Source organism: Myotis yumanensis, unplaced genomic scaffold (assembly GCF_028538775.1).
Source record: "Myotis yumanensis isolate MYYU_CA2020_CCGP unplaced genomic scaffold, mMyoYum1.0.hap1 SCAF_3, whole genome shotgun sequence".
NCBI lineage: Eukaryota > Metazoa > Chordata > Mammalia > Chiroptera > Vespertilionidae > Myotis > Myotis yumanensis.
In genome coordinates, this window is record NW_027223754.1 from 135,641,770 (window position 1) to 135,659,946 (window position 18,177).

At 37.1% G+C, this 18,177-nt stretch overlaps 1 protein-coding gene across 3 annotated transcripts in view; it reads right to left on the bottom strand.

Annotated features, from left to right (window-relative positions):
* The window catches only part of TMTC2 (transmembrane O-mannosyltransferase targeting cadherins 2), a 413,884-nt gene that overhangs the window by 207,328 nt on the left and 188,379 nt on the right, over positions 1-18,177 (bottom strand). For all 3 annotated transcript variants that reach the window (XM_070409633.1, XM_070409634.1, XM_070409635.1), the window contains exon 3: positions 8,489-9,317. In XM_070409633.1, coding sequence (XP_070265734.1) covers positions 8,489-9,317 — 829 coding nt within the window. The remainder of the gene's footprint in view (positions 1-8,488; positions 9,318-18,177) is intronic.

The following is an 18,177-nucleotide window of genomic DNA, read 5'->3' on the forward strand; positions in this document are numbered from 1 at the left end:
TCTGTTAAAAATGAAAATCTGTATCTTACAACTCTTTGATGAGGCCAGTCAGTCTTAACAATATACTATACTGATTCCCTTCCTGACTTAACTGTTAAGTTTTATTCATTATAAAAATCTGAACCTCTTTTGAAAAATGTTCATCTTACTTTAGAAGTAACATAACATTATCAACAAAATAAAATAATAAAATTTAATACTTCATTTCAAAGCTAACTGGTTAATCACAATTCACCGTAGAAGATATTCAATTAAAGGTAAACAAAAACTTAGACTATAAAATCCACAGTGAATTAGTCAAGTTTCACATGACTTAGAGGTTTAGATTTCACTTGAATTATGAGTTGTTTCCTGAATAAAATTATATTCCATCAACATACTTGTTTCTGGAAATCTGAAACGATGAGAAGTTGAAATGGGAGTATCAATTTTACAGAAATCCAGGATGAAAGAAAAATGGTCTAAACTTGCATAACTGAAACAATTATTTGTCTCTTTCTTTTTTAATCTAAATATTTGTTATTTGTATTAGGATGGGATGAATATGAAATGCATAATCACTTTTAGAGTTTCAAATATGTGCATACATATGTTATTCAAGCATTTCACATACTTACATTAAAAACAGACATTAAAAATAAACATTAGCTTCTTAATAAAATTTTCTTGAATTGACCCTGCTTAATTTTTCCTAATTATTTTTTAAGATATTTTTTCACACCATTAAAAATCATAGCTATATGTTCCTTAAAGCAAACTGATATAGAGTTAATAAACTATTCTAAAGAACTGATTTGATTTTTAATCTAACTTTAAAAATGCAAATGTCTTTTAGCATACCAGATATGCTACCTATATGCTATCATTCTCTTTTATGTTTATGTGCTCACTGATCTGTTTATCTATAATAACTTTGTTAGTCTGTGCATATGACCTTAATCAGTAAGAATGTCAGCAAGTCATTGGTTGCAGGGAAGATAAGCGAGGAGTTTGAGATGCTGGCAAATCACCCAGGTGGAGAAGTTCCACACAGAGATGAGGTCATGGGGAAAATACCTTCGAAATTCAATGACCCATTTATTGACCCATGTTATTTACCAGATAGTGTTGTTAATTCTACACAGAAAGGAAAATAAAGGCTGTCTTTGGACAGAATCTTGACGAATCAATCTAGAGAGGAGACAAAACTGCAGAAGAGAGAGCTGTGAAAAATGAAAAGATAGTGAAAATTGTATAGTGTCTGAAAAGCCATAGAAGCAGAAACCAATTTTGCCAAATTCTACAGAGCCAAAGACACATGGGGATTTAGATGGAGCCAAGAAGAAAGGTGATCATACATTTAGCCACTTTGTAATGAATTTAAAAATGCTTTTTTCAAGCAAATATTAATCAATATGGTTTATAAAATGTTAGTTTAAACAGAAAAAAGGCCATTTAAATATTATGTGGCTTGCTCATTAAAGCAGTCATCAGAGAAAATTTCCTCTTTCCTAAGCACAAAAATGCAAAGAGTCATTGTGAAATCAGCAAACTGCAGTAATCAACCATGTCTAGTATTTTCCTGACATTATCAACCACATAATGAGATGAGACTTGTGGTTTACATAGTCCAAATCAGCTATCATTTCTCTGCTATCCCAATTTAAACCATAAATTAGCGGCACAGTCACTAAGACAGGCTTTACCCATCGTCATTTGCATCCAATCAGTTAATGACTGGCAGCTGTCTATAGTACCGATTACTGAAGGCAGCAGCTTCATGTATAATGCTTCGTGAGGCTTAAAATCATATTCAGTTAAAGCACGTGGTAGACTGAAGAACTCCAAAATTTGCAAAGGCTTTCAAAGGAAGGGGAAAAAAAAACCTAACAATGAAATAACTACATTCTCAGACAATCTGAGGAAAGACTGGCTTTAAAGGGTTTCTAATCTTTTGCCAGGCTCAAATAACATAATAAAGTAAAAAAAATTGCCTTTAGGAAGATTACTGCCAATCTCATAATTGCTAAGGAATGAACGCTAGACAGAATTATTATAAACAGAAAAATTATTATAAATAGGTTTAAAAAAGAAGAAGAAACCTGGATTGAAAGAGTTTTGCCTTGTATCAGAAAGGAAGCATATGTCACAGAGGCAGCCATGGAATCCGCTCCCAATTCTATCCCTCCTGTTATAAAGCACACCTCAGTGCACAGGAGAGCAACAGCCTAATATTTTACATGTTTGCCTTCTTTATGTATGTACACCTTATCTCTAAACAGATTATAAATCCTCTTTAAAGAGAAGGATGATGACTTTAACATTTATTATTCAGTGTATTCATTACTGAATGCCTTTTCTCCACCAGGCACTGTCCTAATTGCTACATACATGGCATTTTAAAAATGCAAAAATCTCTGCCTTCGTGTGTCTTACATTCTAGTGTATGCTGGACATATATTCAGACAACAAACACATACACATGGACGAGGTAGTATGTCAAAGAGTAATAGTAAGTGTTATAAAAAAAAAAAAGCATGGGGATAGGTAGGGAATGCTGGGAAAGGCAGGTAGTTGCAATTTTTAAATTGTTAAGAATTTAATTGGCTACTCTTTCCTAACAAGAAGTGTTTCCTAGGAAGGGGTAGCCGATTTTAAATGCAGCAATTTATTTATAATATAACATTTGACCACAGTCCTCAAGATGGTGAGGGAGACCAAGGAGAGAATATCCCAGGGAACACATTCCAGAAAGAAGCAATGACAGGTGCAAAAGCTCTGAGGCAGGCGCTCACGTGGCACACAGAAGGCACATGAAAGGGGCCAAGGACTGGATGATAGAAGTATAGGGTCCAGTCTGGGATGATGTGCTTTGACTCTGAGACAAATGGGGACTGAGTGGAGGACCACAGGCCGTTAGTACCAGAGTCTGACTTGAATTACAAAGGGATCGATCGCCAGGGCTGCTGGTTAAACACTGACTCTAAGGATGTAAAATGGAAGCAAGGGTTCAGGTCAGACATGTAAAGAGACTGGAAGTCGTCACTCCCATCCTTTCACCAAGAAAAAGCCAAATAAATAAATAAATAATCCAATGCCTTTTTTGGAGCTATCAGTGAACTGAGGTCGTGGGGCAAGCCAGGACCCTAAAATTTGGAGAGAGGAGCAAATCCAGAGTCACAGCAGAGATGAGAATACCTGGAGTAGAAGCTGTGGGAGATGGAAATTGATGGGAACAATGAACTTGTAATTGTGAGGAGTTGCTAGTGACTGAATGTGAGAGGGAGAAACTCATGGGGCCACAGCAGACTTAGGGGCCTCTACACTTCTGTGAGTTTAGCCTTCATGGACACCACCAGGTTCTCATGTAAAGAGCTAAGATGCCCTCCTGGCTCCTGAGGAGGGAGCATAAGAATAAACTTTTTGAAATACAATAGTTCCCCCTTATCCACAGGATAAGTTCCAAGACCCCAGTGGAGGCCTGGCACCACGGACAATACCAATCCCTACACAGCCATGTGTCACTAACAATAAGAAACACTGAGAAATGCAGCGTTAGGCGATTTCATCTTGTGAGAAGAACACCGAGCTAGCTTACACAAACCTAGACCATCCTTTATGTGACCGGCAGTGTAAGAGGTTCATTTACACCAGCAACACCATCAGTTTACACCAGTTTACACCATCACCACTAACACATGAATAATGTCTTGCACTAGGACTTAATGTCAGCTACTACCTCTCTAGCAACAGGAAGGTTTCAGCCAAGGTATAATCTTTTAAGATCACTCGTCTATATGTAGTCTGTCACTTAGAGAAAGCTCATTATGCGATGCATGACTACACATACTATGTTTTTTCCTATATGTACATATCTATGATAAAATTTAATTTATAAATTAGGCACAGTAAGAGATTAAGAACAATAACTAATAATAAAATAGAACAATTATAACAATGTATTGCAATAAAAATTGTGAGCATGGGGTGTCTCTCTCTCTCTCTCTCTCTCTCTCTCTCTCTCTCCTTATTGGGAGGAATCCAGAGAAAAGCCCACGCAGATATGGGGAGAAGGTGCAAATTCCACAGACAGTGGCACAGTGGGGAACTGATTTTTTTTTTCCTCATCAACATTATAACCAAATGCCATTACTCGGGGACATGCTGTTAAGCGTAGATACAGTGGACAAAGGAATGATTCACCTCCCAGGCAGCTTGGAGCAGGAGGCATGAGATTCCATCCCACTCCTTGGAATGGCAAGCAATTCAAAACTTAAGAATTGTTTATTTCTGGAGTTTTCTACATAATATTCTCAGATCAAGGTGAACCATGGGTAACTGAAAGCATATAAAACAAAGCCTAGGATAAGGAGGGACTACTGTATGCCCTTATCTGTCTCCACAACAAAGGTCTATTCTTCAGTTGAAAGACCTTGCTGAACAGCATTCCTCACAGTCCAGACCCATCTAGCCTTCCTCTTTCAACTGGAGGGGGAGATAGAGAAAACTAATAAACATGCAGCAAGGTCAGAGCCGGAGACACAAAAATGTAACTATGAAACCATACAAAACTCCCCTCCCTTTACCAACATTATCAACAGGCCTCCGGTATAATAACAGGGGATTACAGCAAGAAGAAATGCAAAACACAGACTCAGTTCTTAGAGAAGCCCACAGACAACAGGAGAGACAACAGTAAGGACACCAGATAAATGTGATGCCTCTGGTAACAGCCCAACTCCTAGCCAGACTAAAATTAAACCTCACCCTATGCCCATTTACCTCAGTTCCTGTTATCCACACATCAGGTCACTTTTAATAAAACATCCCACAGCATGCTAACTAACGACCAGAAAACAGACAGGGAGATCAGGACACACACTTTAAATGATAATCCGATGAAAGATGAAGTTGGCTCGGGCCATGGTAGCAGTGGAAGTGGTGAAAAGTGGTCAAGATCTGGAGGGATTCTGAAGACAGCAGAGATGAATTGCTAATGAAATGGAGGTAGGATGTGAAAGACAAAGTGGAGGTAGGGATGAATCCAAGGTGTGGACCAGCACTGCAGGGAAAATGGAGCTGCCATCAACTGAGATAGGAAAGGCTTCAAGTAAAACAGGTGGCTGGAGTAAGGGTTCAGGAATCCAAAATTTTGGAGGAGGTGGTTAATCCTCACCTGAGGATATTTTTCTATTGATTTTTAGAGATAATGGAAGGAAGGGAGAGAGGCAGAGAGAGAAACATCAATGTGAGAGAGACACATCTATTGATTCCTTCCTGCATTCCATGACCAGGGCTGGGGATCCAGCTTGTAACCGAAGTACGTGCCCTTGACCAGAATCGAACCTGGGACCCTTCAGCACACAGGACGATGCTCTATCCGCTGAACCAAACCAGCTAGGACAGGAATTCAATTTTTAATGTCTCAAATGATATAATAAATACTGGTCAGTTGTGTATTCATTTAACTAATAGTATTCGGAGTGCTTAATACTATAACAAAAAGACATAAAAATATATTGGAAACCAATAAAATGCTTAATAATTATTTTACCAACTAAATGGATAAATGAACAAATGATCAAATATTTTAGCCATGTCACCAAAATAACTTCACCAGAATCATAATCATCACTGTCAACAGTAATAGCAGGTAAGGCTGGAAAACATCTAGGAGTTTTCAGCCAAGTCTAGGACAGAGCCTGTTACAGACACTCCTGCCCCTCCTTTTTTTTCAGAGTAAGTCAATGTGCCTGGGTACTTGCCCTCCCAGAATACAGATTCCATTCCCCAGCCCTCTCTGCAGCTAGGTGAGGCCAATAGTCTGTGAGCAAAACATGGGGTGTACAATCTCTGAGGTCTGCTCATAAAGACAAAGGGCATACCCACCATTTGCCCCTTCTCTCCCTCTTCCTGTCAGCTGAAGTGCTGATGTGACAATGAGCCATTTTGGACCACATGGACAGGGTGACAGTACTGAGATGGCAAGGGAACAAAAGAGAAGGGGCTGGGATCCCGAAAATCCATGGCGCCATCTTATCAGCGCTGGGCTGCACTTGCTTAGATTGTTACATGAAAGAATGAGGCTTCTATCTTAGTCAAGCCACTGTTATCATGGCTCCTTGTTACAGGAACTGAAAACTTAACCAATAAATTTAATAAATCCTCAGAACAATCCTGGGATGCAAATAATGTGCTGATATTTTTCTTATAATTCCTTATTATGTTTCTGTTTTAAACAGCAGGAAAATAAACTGGTAGCACAGCCTTGTTTAATATATTTATATCTACCAGTGAAGAAAAATGAACTGAAAAGTATTCTGTGAGAACTGATTGCAACGATTTTTACAGCAAGATGTAGGTTCAGGCATCCAATAAACTATAGTACTCACTACCTAAAAAAGCCACAAGGTGAAGATTTTTCCATGAGAATATGCTATGCACTGATTTCACTCTTATGTGGGATCTAATAAACAAAATGAACTAATGAGCAAAACAGAGCCAGACTCATAGATAGAGAGCAGGCTGACAGCTGTCAGGGTGGAGTTGGTGGGGGTAGAAGGATTGAGGGGAAAAAAAGAGAAATAATAGAAAAAATAAGTAAAAATAAAGTTTCTAGTCACCTTAAAATTCCTGCAATCTATTAAACAGTATAAGTACCAACAAGTAGTTCCTTGGCTTCCAGACATGTGTTGCTCATTCACAGTAGGGGGCTTACAGGAGGCAGTGATCAATGATTTTCTCTCATCACTGATGTTTCTATCTCTCTCTTCCTTTCCCTTCCTCTTTGAAATCAATTATATATATATATATATATATATATATATATATATATAATTTTTAATGCAATACCTGACTATTTAGTCAGGGGCACTGACCTCTTTTCACTCAGACTGTCAAATAAAAAAATGACAACAGCCAACGCAATAGCCAGCCAATGTGAATGAATCAAACATATACCCCCCCTTTTTTTTGTCGGATCAGGAAAATGATATTTTTTGTTTTGTCACGGAATTTTAGCAATTCATTTATGTGTGCCATGACATGAACAAGTTGAAAATCACTGGTCTAGATAATTGTGTATATATCCTTATATACAGCAGCAGGGCACTCCATACAACTGGAACGGTTTTGTACTTTTAGTATTTAAATACTGGTACAGAATTGTGTCAGGAAAAGGAGACGACCAGTTCAAATGCAAGCAAACATACTTTAAAGCAGTGGTTCTCAACCTTCCTAATGCCGCGACCCTTTAATACAGCTCCTCATGTTGTGGTGACCCCCAATTTCATTGTTACAAATTGAACATAATTAAAGCATAGTGATTAATCACAAAAACAATATGTAATTATATATGTGTTTTCCGATGGTCTTAGGTGACCCCTGTGAAAGGGTCATTCGACCCCCAAAGGGGTCGAGACACACAGGTTGAGAACTGCTGCCAAAGGATACATAACTAAAAAATGGATTATGAAGAACAAGAGTATTTGGCACTTTTTTCTATATTTCTGCACTTAAAATGTAAACTTATTTTCATTCAGTTGTTTTCAAGCTTCCATAACCATTTAATTGACTAAAACCAGAGAAATCCTTTTTAACAGCTTTTGACTATTCACTTACAGATTTTGAGGTTTGCTAAAATAACTTTCTAAATCAAAACCAATAAAAAAAATATGATCAATCTTTACATGGTACAGTGAAAAGTTTATTTCCCCAAGTGACTTAAGAACTCAAATAAGAATGTGCTCACTACTTGGCAGCACCCCAGTTATTTGGCCTCTGCAACGCTAAGGATAACTCACGCTTGCATGCGTAAGCACTGACACCTACAGACACAGTTCCGAGGTTCAGAGGGAGACTTACCTCCAAATCTGCTAACTGTGTCAGTGTCATTCTTGTGGTGTTTACTCAGGTGATGCTTACAAAACAGAAGAGCTCAAGTATACTTAATTGTTTTAACCTGACTTTTATTACACGCTGAAAGAGGCGATGTCCATCAGTATTTTAAAATGTGGAAACCAAGCATTTTTCTAAAATCTTATGGTAGTCGATATTTTTACATAACAAGAGTTCTAATTCCCCTGGACCAGTGGTTCTCAACCTTGGCTGCACATTAGAATCACCTGGGAATCATCCTCCGGAAATTCTGTTTCTTTGTTATGGGGTGGGGCCACAACATTAGTAACAAAGAAACAGAATTTCCAAAGGATAAGGCCCAGAAATCAGGATTTTAAAAAGATTCCCAGGTGATTCTAATGTGCAGCCAAGGTTTAGAACCACTGCTCTGGACAAATGTAGCCAAGGACTTGGAAAAATACTTCCCTATTCCAAATATGGAACACTGGTATGTCTCTAAATTGCACTGCTCATCTCTTAAAAGATAAAAAGATATGGGCATTGCATAAAAGGACCTCTTCATCCTTAATGCTGTGTTTTAAGGCAAGAAGCATAGATATAAGAAGGCAGAAAGAGTAAACTGTCTAGGTAAAAGCATAAAATAAATTATTACCTTTAGCTGGGTTTACTTTTATCCCTGACCTATACAGCATTTCCTCGTTCTGCCAGTCTCCATTCCTGATTGCAGTCTTGAGTCCATAGAAAACAATTAATGTAGCTGTAGCATAAAAAATCAAGCTCTTGAGAAACCGCTTCTGGACTCTGACATAAAGGGCTCTGGCACCCACTGTAATGAGGAGGCAGAAGCCCATGCTAGGAATATACAATACTCGCTCTGCAATTACAAAGCCGACATAGAAAAACAGGTTCGTGGCAGGAACAAAGGGTATGATTAACAAAGATAAAGACAGTACAACAATGTTCTCTGTAGAAGGAAGTGGTGTTGTCTGTGGTACATTATTTTTAATGCCATTTTCTACTTTGGATGCAAAGCTGGGCTTAATCTCTGAGTTCCGGTACTCCACATCTGAATGGCAGCTATGTCCATTTGCATTCTGCTTGCCATTTGTTACAAATTTCCCATAGTATTCGCTTTCCACGCTTGGGCTCTTTAAACCACAGTAGGCAAGAAGGAGGAGTCCAATATAGAAGGCCACAGTGTGTAGGTTTCTCCAGTCACAAATTGTTTTGAGCAGAGGCACGGCATCCATTGACCAATCAAAACTGAGGGTATCAGGGCAGAGTAACAGCCAGAGGTTCTTGGTTGGCAAGTAGAAGAAGGTGAGTGTGCGAGCCAGGAGACTATCAGAATCAGCAGCTGGGTTGTCAGAGTTGGAAAAGCTTGGTGGTTTGTTTCCCATCCAGTATAAACGGGCACCCAAAAGGGAAGTCCCCCAGAGAGTTAACAAACTAATGCTGAGGAAAAGAGACAAATTCTTCCCCTGAAACCAAAAGAAAGGGGGGGAAAAATTAAGATGATCATCATCAATACCACATGGTGACACTTCACTTAACATTAGAGATGAAATACATTTTTAAATGGACAGTTAACACAGCATTATGTCTTAAATATATGACTTCATCCACCTCCTTTTTAAACATGTTTAGGAAAATTTTAACCTAAAAAAATTGACTGTGGAATCCTACTTTGTATATAACTTTTGGTGAGTAGTTTTTCTTCTCCTTCCTTTTCTAACGTACCAATAACCAAATCTTCAATGTCTTGACCTCTACAAAATGAGTTGTATATATTTCCTTCTTGGAATTAGCATCAGGTCAAAATAAGAAAACAATATGAAAGTACTTAGCATTCTTAGTAGGCATCTAATAACTGAGTTCTTTCATTTTATAATTCAGATACTGGGGAAAAACAAAGAACAGTCATGACAAAAAAAAAAAAAAAATATGGGGAGAACAGGATTCCATTCAGCTCGAAAGTAGGAATAGCATTTCGCCATGTCTATGCCAGTCCTGACTTCATTGTCTTGAATATCCTTGCAGAATTTATAAACCAGGCTTTCACCTGTACCCCAGGCTGCCACTGGCATCAGTGACATCAACCATTTAACAACACTCCTCACGAATGTGAAGTTTTTCACGTTGATGACAACTTTTTAGGAATACAATGACTTTAAAACAAACTTATTTTACGAGAAATAAAATCGTGAGATGAAGGCAAAAGGACATCCTTGTTAATGAGAATATTGTGGCAAACTCTTTCAATATGAATAAGAACTTAGTGACCTCAAACAATCTAAGTCCTGAGAATGAAGAAAATATTTGCAAATAATACATTAATATCCAAAACATATACATAATTCATACAACTCAAAGAAAAAAAAACTCAAAGAAAAGAAAACAAAACGGTCAGAGGATCTGAATAGACATTTTTCCAAAAAAAGATGGCTAATAGGTACATGAAAAGATGCTCAACATCACTAATCATCAGAGAAATGCAAATCAAAACCACAACCAGATATTACCTCACACATTTCACAATGGCTATTATCAAAAAGATAAAAAATAACAAGTGTTGATGAGGATGTAGAGAAAAGAGAAACCTTATGTACAGTTTGGTGGAAATATAAATTGGTGCACCCACTATGGAAAATAAGCATGGAAATATGCCTCATTAAAATTGAATTACCATATGATCCAGCAATTCCACTTCTAGTTATTTATCTGAAGAAACTGAAATTACTATGTCAAAAAGATATCTCGCATCCCCATGTTCACTGCAGTATTATTTATAGCAGCCAAAACATGAGACCATCTCAAGTGTGTATCGATAGATGAATGAATAAAGAAAATGTAAAATATATATATATATATATATATTTCATATATATCAAATGGAATATTACCCAGCTATAAAAAGAAGGAAACTCTGCCATTTGCCACAACATAAATATACTTTAAGGGCATCATGCTAAGAGAAATCAATCAGACAGAGGAAGAAAAATACTGTATTATCTCACAGGCAGAATCTAAATAAAACCCCACAAACTCACATATTCAGAGAACAAATTGATGGGTGGCTGAGATAGGGGAGGGATGTAAAGGGCCAAATGGCAAAGGTGGTCAAAAGGTACAAGCTCCAGTTATACGATAAATAAGTCTGAGGATGTAATGTATAGTGTGGTGATTACAGTTAACAATACTGTATTATTGTATATTTGACAGTTGATAATAGAGCAGACCTTAAAAGTTCACATCACAATAAAAAAATAAAATTTTTGTAACTATGTGTTACAAAACTTAACTTACTTGTGGTAATCATTTCACAATATAAACATACATCAAATTATTATTTTGTACACCTAAAACTAATATAATGTCTATATCAATTATATATCAATTAAAAAACAATCCACAAAGAGCAATATATCTTGAGCATGCACAACTCCATTATAACCATGCTATATTATAAGCAACTGCTACTACACTGTCCTTCCCAGACACTTGTCATTCACCTCTCTCACTGCTAGAAGCCACATAACTGGTCCTAGACTATCTGCTCTATCTCCACTCTGAACCTAATGATCTCAGCAAGATTCATGATTTTAAAATTATTAATATTTCCTAATAACTCCATCTGCATCTTCTTTCACCTCCATAGTCCTTTATTCAATTGTATGTTGAGCATATACACTTAGGTACCTCAATTCAAAATGTCCAATATACAACTTGACTTCCTACCTTCTCCAATGAAACAGTTCCTCTCCAGTCATTACACCTGAGATGATGGTAATACTATATAAGCAGTTTCTTCTTCACAACCTCTCTCCTTCCCTCTACATTCCATGCATTACACCTAGTCCTCTCACTTTCACTTCAAAATATATCCTGATGTGTCCATTTCCCTCCATCTCTTCTGTCATCACTCTAGTTCAAAATGCCAAGACTTGGATTATCAGATTAGACTCCTCCTAACTGGTAATCTAACCCTTTCCAACACAGATAATAGTGTTCCCAAATTTTAAAATCATTAATGGGAGCTTATTATAAGACCTTAGAAGTTTTTATCTCTACAAAACAATGTTTATAATTCACTGAGCAGTTTTCTTGATGGTATGTCCACTTTTATATTTCAAAATTATTTTGAACAGTATTTTAGGTATTTAAAAAGGGGTAATTCTGGGTATAAAAGACAAGGAGTAAAGGGAGATGAGGTTAGAAGTTAAAAATTCAGAATAAGAAAAATTAGAAACAACAAATGGAAATTTTAAGAGATGGGATTGTTGGTTTATATCAAATCACAATAATGCTAAATTCATAGAATTAACTGTCTCAGTGTTTTAAAAACTTCTTTGGTGGACCTGGCTGGTTTGGCTCAGTGGATAGAGCGTCGGCCTGTGGACTGAAGGGTTCCGGGATCTATTCTGGCCGGAGGCACATGCCTGGGTTGCAGGCTCAATCCCCAGTAGGGGGTGTGCAGGAGGCAGCCCATCGATGATTCTCATCATTGATGTTTCTCTCTCTCTCCCCCTCTCCCATTCTCTCTGAAATCAATAAACATATTTAAATAAAAATGAAAACTACTGTGGCAGACCTCTGCTCAAAATTAACTTTTGTAATGCTATTTGGAATTTTTAATGGCAGGGGAATAATATGTTCAGTCATCACGAATCTTTAAATTTCAGGTCTCTGCTAGAAAAATGAAATGATTCAAAGCCTCTTTATCATCTAAAAGTAACTTTTGCAAGCCATTACCTTGGCTCCTCTGAAATTCTACACAACAAAAAGCTTATAATTTCTGGATTATAGGAGAAAAATTAAAACACACAAAGCCAAATGTTAAAAGTTGTAAATAACTTGATGGATCAGGGACATAATTGAATAGTCTTAAATTCTAAAAAGGAGAAACATATCATTTGGCAAAAATAAATGAAAAAATAGATCATGAATAAAGAAGACTGAACTTGAAAATAATTCAATTTTGCATATGTACCAGAAGTCCATTTTCAAAGTGTAACTAAAGACCTTGTGTTCTTGGAGCTTCATATATCCTATTCCAGAAAAACACATCATGAGGAAAAGAACCATAGGGACTTAAAGGACAATTTTCAAACCTGAAGGACCATCCATATCAATTGTGAGCTTTTAAAAATACCAGTGCCTTGGTCTAACTAATTTCTCCATAGGGGATTGATTCTAACGCAGCTGAAGTTGAGAATCACTGCATATTCGTACAAGTCTAATTCTTAGTGATACTAAAAATACTGTTGGCCGATGGCTTTCATTTCACAAAGTTTTAAAGCTTATCTTCCTCAATCTAAATGAATAAACCATAATGAAACATAACGTTTTCTCCCAAGTGCAGGGCAAAATTGAATTCTTAGTATAATGGAGTGGTGAGCATCATGAAGGTCAGGCTACAAAGGAACTGAGATCATTGTAATAAGTAGAACTCAAGGTTGAAATATTCAAGTGTTGTTGCACTATACAGAAGACAGAGGATTTGTTCCCAGGGGCGGGGGAGGGGGGGGGTGGCGGCGGCGGGGGGGGGGGGGCAGGAAATAGTCTTCTAAATATGAATCACAAAAAGCACATAATCCAGAGAGGAAATTAAGGAAAAGGCAAAAACATTTGAAAAAATGTTCAATTTCCTTCATCAATAAAAATGAAAATCAAACTGAAAAAATATATTTCACATGAATCTAAGTGGGGAAAAAAAGAGAAACGGAAAAAATTGGACATAAAAGTCACTGAGTGACTTTGGGTAAATATAAATTGTATATTTTGGTGAGAAAATTGGATGTATTTAAAAAAATTAATACTTTGTATCCCCTACTATTTGATAATCTGGACTTAGTTACCTATTCTCTAAAAAGAAAATCTCTCTTAGATCTAAATATAAAGACATCTACTTCATCACTGTTTATAAATGCAAAAATAAGAAAATAGCTAAAAATTTCAATAGAGCAATATGAAAATAAACCATGGTATATCCATATCTTTTGAATATATAATGCAACTGAGAGGAAAAAGATACTTTTTTTTTTTTTTACAAAATATCATAAATAAATACAAATAGACATAAACTGGCTTTATGAAAATCAAATTTTTCTAAATGTTTAAATATGCTTTTCATCCTTTTAAAAGTTCTTCTTTTACATAAAAAAAGGGAAATCAGCCCTAATCTCCATTTTGTTGAAAATAAAACAAAAACTGTATCTTTCTTTTTTTTTAATTACATTTCATTGGGGTGGCATTGGTCAATATGCACATATAGGTTTCATGTGTGAATTTCTAAGTTACAAAATTACAAAATTTTAGAGGGATTTTTCTGGAACTGTCAGAAACAGAAAAATCATAGGATGGAAATCAGCTAAGAATATAATGTTCATGGTTGACAATTTTATTTCTAGTCTTTGGGTACACTACAGAAATAAAAAAAGAACTACTTATTAGTTAATCAGCTAATAATGTGACATTTATCATAAAACATCAAAATCTTTCCCACACATCACCTGAAAGATGAAGTCAAGGCTGCTGAAAAGACCCTGCCATGTTAATTAGTGGTGATGCCTTTTAAGGAGCCTGTAGTAAATTACTTCCTTCTATGCGAGTCTTTGACAAAAGAAAGAATGCAAGAGAAAAATGAAAATCAACTATAACAACTCCCCTATCACTCCAGAAAAATTGCCATGCCTGCTGGCAACTTCAATATTGTATTCTATCTCATATTTTCTGGGGCATAAAAGAAACTGAAAATAAATATTTTAGACTCGATGAAAGAAAAATGTAAACATTCTGGTGTAGAGTATGAAAACCATCATGAGACTCACTTTTTGGCAAACTAATAAAAATAAATTACTTAAGCAATAGGCTCATTTAATTCCAAATTAAGCCCTTGGCAATGATAATAGAGTTATAATAATAATAAAGTCGATAAAAATCAGTATCTGGAAGTTTTAAGAACAACTGAGAGAAAAGGCTATCCAGACATAACAACAATCCAGTATCTTTTATTTTGTAGCCATCATTCATCACTGACGTCATAGGCTTTCCTCATATCAATAATATAGGCTTCCTCTTTGCTGTCCTCCTTTTCCAAAATAGTTCTCATTAGAGACTCACTCCAAAACATGAATATAAAAGCATATTTTACTGAATTTGTGACAAGAAGTAGTGCATGACTAAAGGATAATTAGTAATTGTTCTTAGCACATAGTCATGTGATTAATCAAAGTTTTGCCATAATAAAGTTGTCAGGGTACTTCTGTTTCCCTTCAATGGAAAAATAGGTTTCCTTATTAATAATTACCCACTATATAAGATTAGAAATTCTTTTTCACATCAACTAATAGACAAGATAAAATAATTTTAATGTTTGGTATATCAAACTACATAAAGAGATTCAATGGACAGATATCTCCAGTCTTTGTAAGGAACGAATTTCAAGATTTAGGGCATAGGAAGCATGGTACAATACTGAGAAATTTATTCAACACTTTAGATTATAAAGAATCATTTATTCGAGATGACTCTGTATTACACCATAATACTTTATGGTCAGTTCTAAGATCTATCAGAAAGCATTTGTACATGCCCAGATAAACAAAACAGCTTAACAAATCAGTTATAGATATAATTTCACTGATGAAAATTTAGATATTTAAAAATCAGATTATCATTTACCAACAAGGTTTTCCTCAAGGGAGATTATGGTTAACTCAAAATCTAAAGAGTGTCAAAGGATATTCATGTATCTGACATTATAAATGACATATGTTACTTACCCAAAGTTTAAAATCAAACATATTTGTATTGATTTGGTAGTAAAAGGTCATTGAAAACAACAGTGTATTTTTTTTCTTATTTCAGTTACAATCACAACTATTAGCCTACTTAAAATTCCTCATAATCTTCCTTCATACATGATACTTAGCTAAATGTTGGTAAAAAAATGAACATTTAGAATACTAAACAAATGTAAATTAAAGAGAAGAAACCTAAGATGACTGTGTATTCTTCTTTTACTTATTCATACTTGAGGTTCTTCTGAATTTTACTTAAACATTTGTTTTATTTACTCTGTCAATGGTGTTACCTAGCGTCCGCACCTTAATTTTTAATACCATTTTCCAATAAAAATAACTAGGGTTCTTTGAAAAAATGAACTGATTTCAGGACTAGGGCAGGAAATACACAAGATGAGCAAGAAAGTGAGAAATTACTCAAAACACACACACACAGTGTCAAATGGACACGGGATTATATTTAAAGAGCTCCCAATGGCAAAAGCTGGAACAATTTGAGCAATAAAATAAGTAAAGCGGTATTAAATTATAGCCCAGTGTATAAAATAAATACCCATAAAGTCCATACCAAGAAATGATTCAAAAAATAAATACATGAGAGTGAAGAGACAAATGTCCCTACAGACTTTCAAATAATTGACATACATACTCCACCCTCAAAGAGGAAAAGCATAATTCCCCACTCTATCAATGTGGGTCATGCGTTCTGACTTCCTTCCAAAGAACACAGTGTGGAAGGACGGAAGTGGGAGGGATTAACTCTATGGTGGAGAAACATGAAAAACACTACCTCAGGCCCCATGGCAAGGTCCACATTAACATGATAAGTCAGGTTGATATTGGGTACCATTGGTATTATCATTATATCTGTCTTCTTCCTCTCAAAACGCATGAAAATGTAATCATGAGAAAAACATCTGGCAAATTCCAATGGAGAACATTTCACAAAACAGCTAACTAGAAATCCTTAAAAGTGTGAAGGTTGTAAAAACAAAGTCTGAGGAACTGTTTACACGAGGGGGAGCCTAAGGAGACAAGACAAAGAAGTGGAATGTGCTATTCCAGATGGCACCTTGGAACAGAAAAGGAACATTAGGTAACAATGATGGAAATCTGAGTGAACTATGACCTTTGGTTAATAATAATGTATCCGCATTGGTTAATTAATTATATATACTATACTAATGAACAATGGCAGTAACAGGGGAAACTGGGTGTGAAGTATATAGGAACTCTGTTTCATCTTCTCAATTTTTCTGTAAACCTAAAACTGTTCTAGAAAATAAAATCATTTAAAGAATGGTTGTTAGCAGAATAAAAACGTTAGAAAGCAAATAAAATTAAGTAGATGGGCTTCGATAGATCAATATCAGAAAGCTTCGAGCCAAAAATAAAGTCAATCCTCTGTATGCATGGTTTTATACAGCCTCAGATTCAACCAACCACATATCTAAAATTTCAGGAAAAAAATCCCCAAAGTTCCAAAAAGGCAAAACTTGAATTTTCCATGTGCCAGGCACTAAGCTGAATCCATGCAAATGAAGTGAGAGGTAGCATACCCTGTGTAGCCTAGAGGCAAATAGAGGTTATGTCCATCTACACTAATAAAAGACAAGCATGCAAATTGGCCATACCTTCGCTACGCCTTAAGCCACACCCACCAGCCAATCAGAGCGACTAGATGCAAATTAACCCAACCAAGATGGTGGCCAGCAGCCACGGAGCTGGAGTGAGCAGGAGGCTTGCGTTGCCCCTGGCGATGGAGGAAGCCAATCTTCCCTCCCGCCCACCCTGGCCAGCTCTGAGCTCCTCTCAAGGCTACAAAGTTTCAATTATAGAAGGTAAATAAATCCCAGAATATAAAAGAAAAAGAAAAAAGGAGAGGCTGGGAGCTTCTGTCACTGGGGGGCTTGGCCAGCCTGAAAACAGCCCTCAGCCCCTCACCCAGACTGGCCAGGCACTCCAGTAGGGACCCCCCACCCTAAAGGGGGTGTGGCCAGCCTGAAAAACAGCCATCAGCCCCTCACCCAGGCTGGCCAAAGCTCCATGGGGTGAGGGTCCTCACTGGGGGGGGGGGCTTGACCAACCTGCAAACAGCCATCAGCCCCACACCCAGGCTGGCCAGGCACCCCAGCGGGGACCCCCATCCTGAAGGGGGTGTGACCGGCCTGCAAACACCCATCAGCCCCTCACTCAGGCTGGCCAGGCACCCCAGCGGGACCCCCTCCCTGATCCGGGACACCCTTCAGGGCAAACCAGCCCGCCCCCACCCATGCACCAGGTCTCTATCCTATATAGTAAAAGGGTAATATGCAAACTGACCCTAACAGCAGAAAGACTGGGAATGACTGGTCACTATGACACACACTGACCACCAGGGGGCAGATGCTCAATGCAGGAGCTGCCTTCTGGTGGTCAGTGTGCTCCCACAGGGGGAGCTCTGCTCAGCCACAAGCCAGGCTGATGGCTGTCAGTACAGTGGTGTTGGTGGGAGCCTCTCTTGCCTCCTTAGCAACACTAAGGATGTCCGACTGCA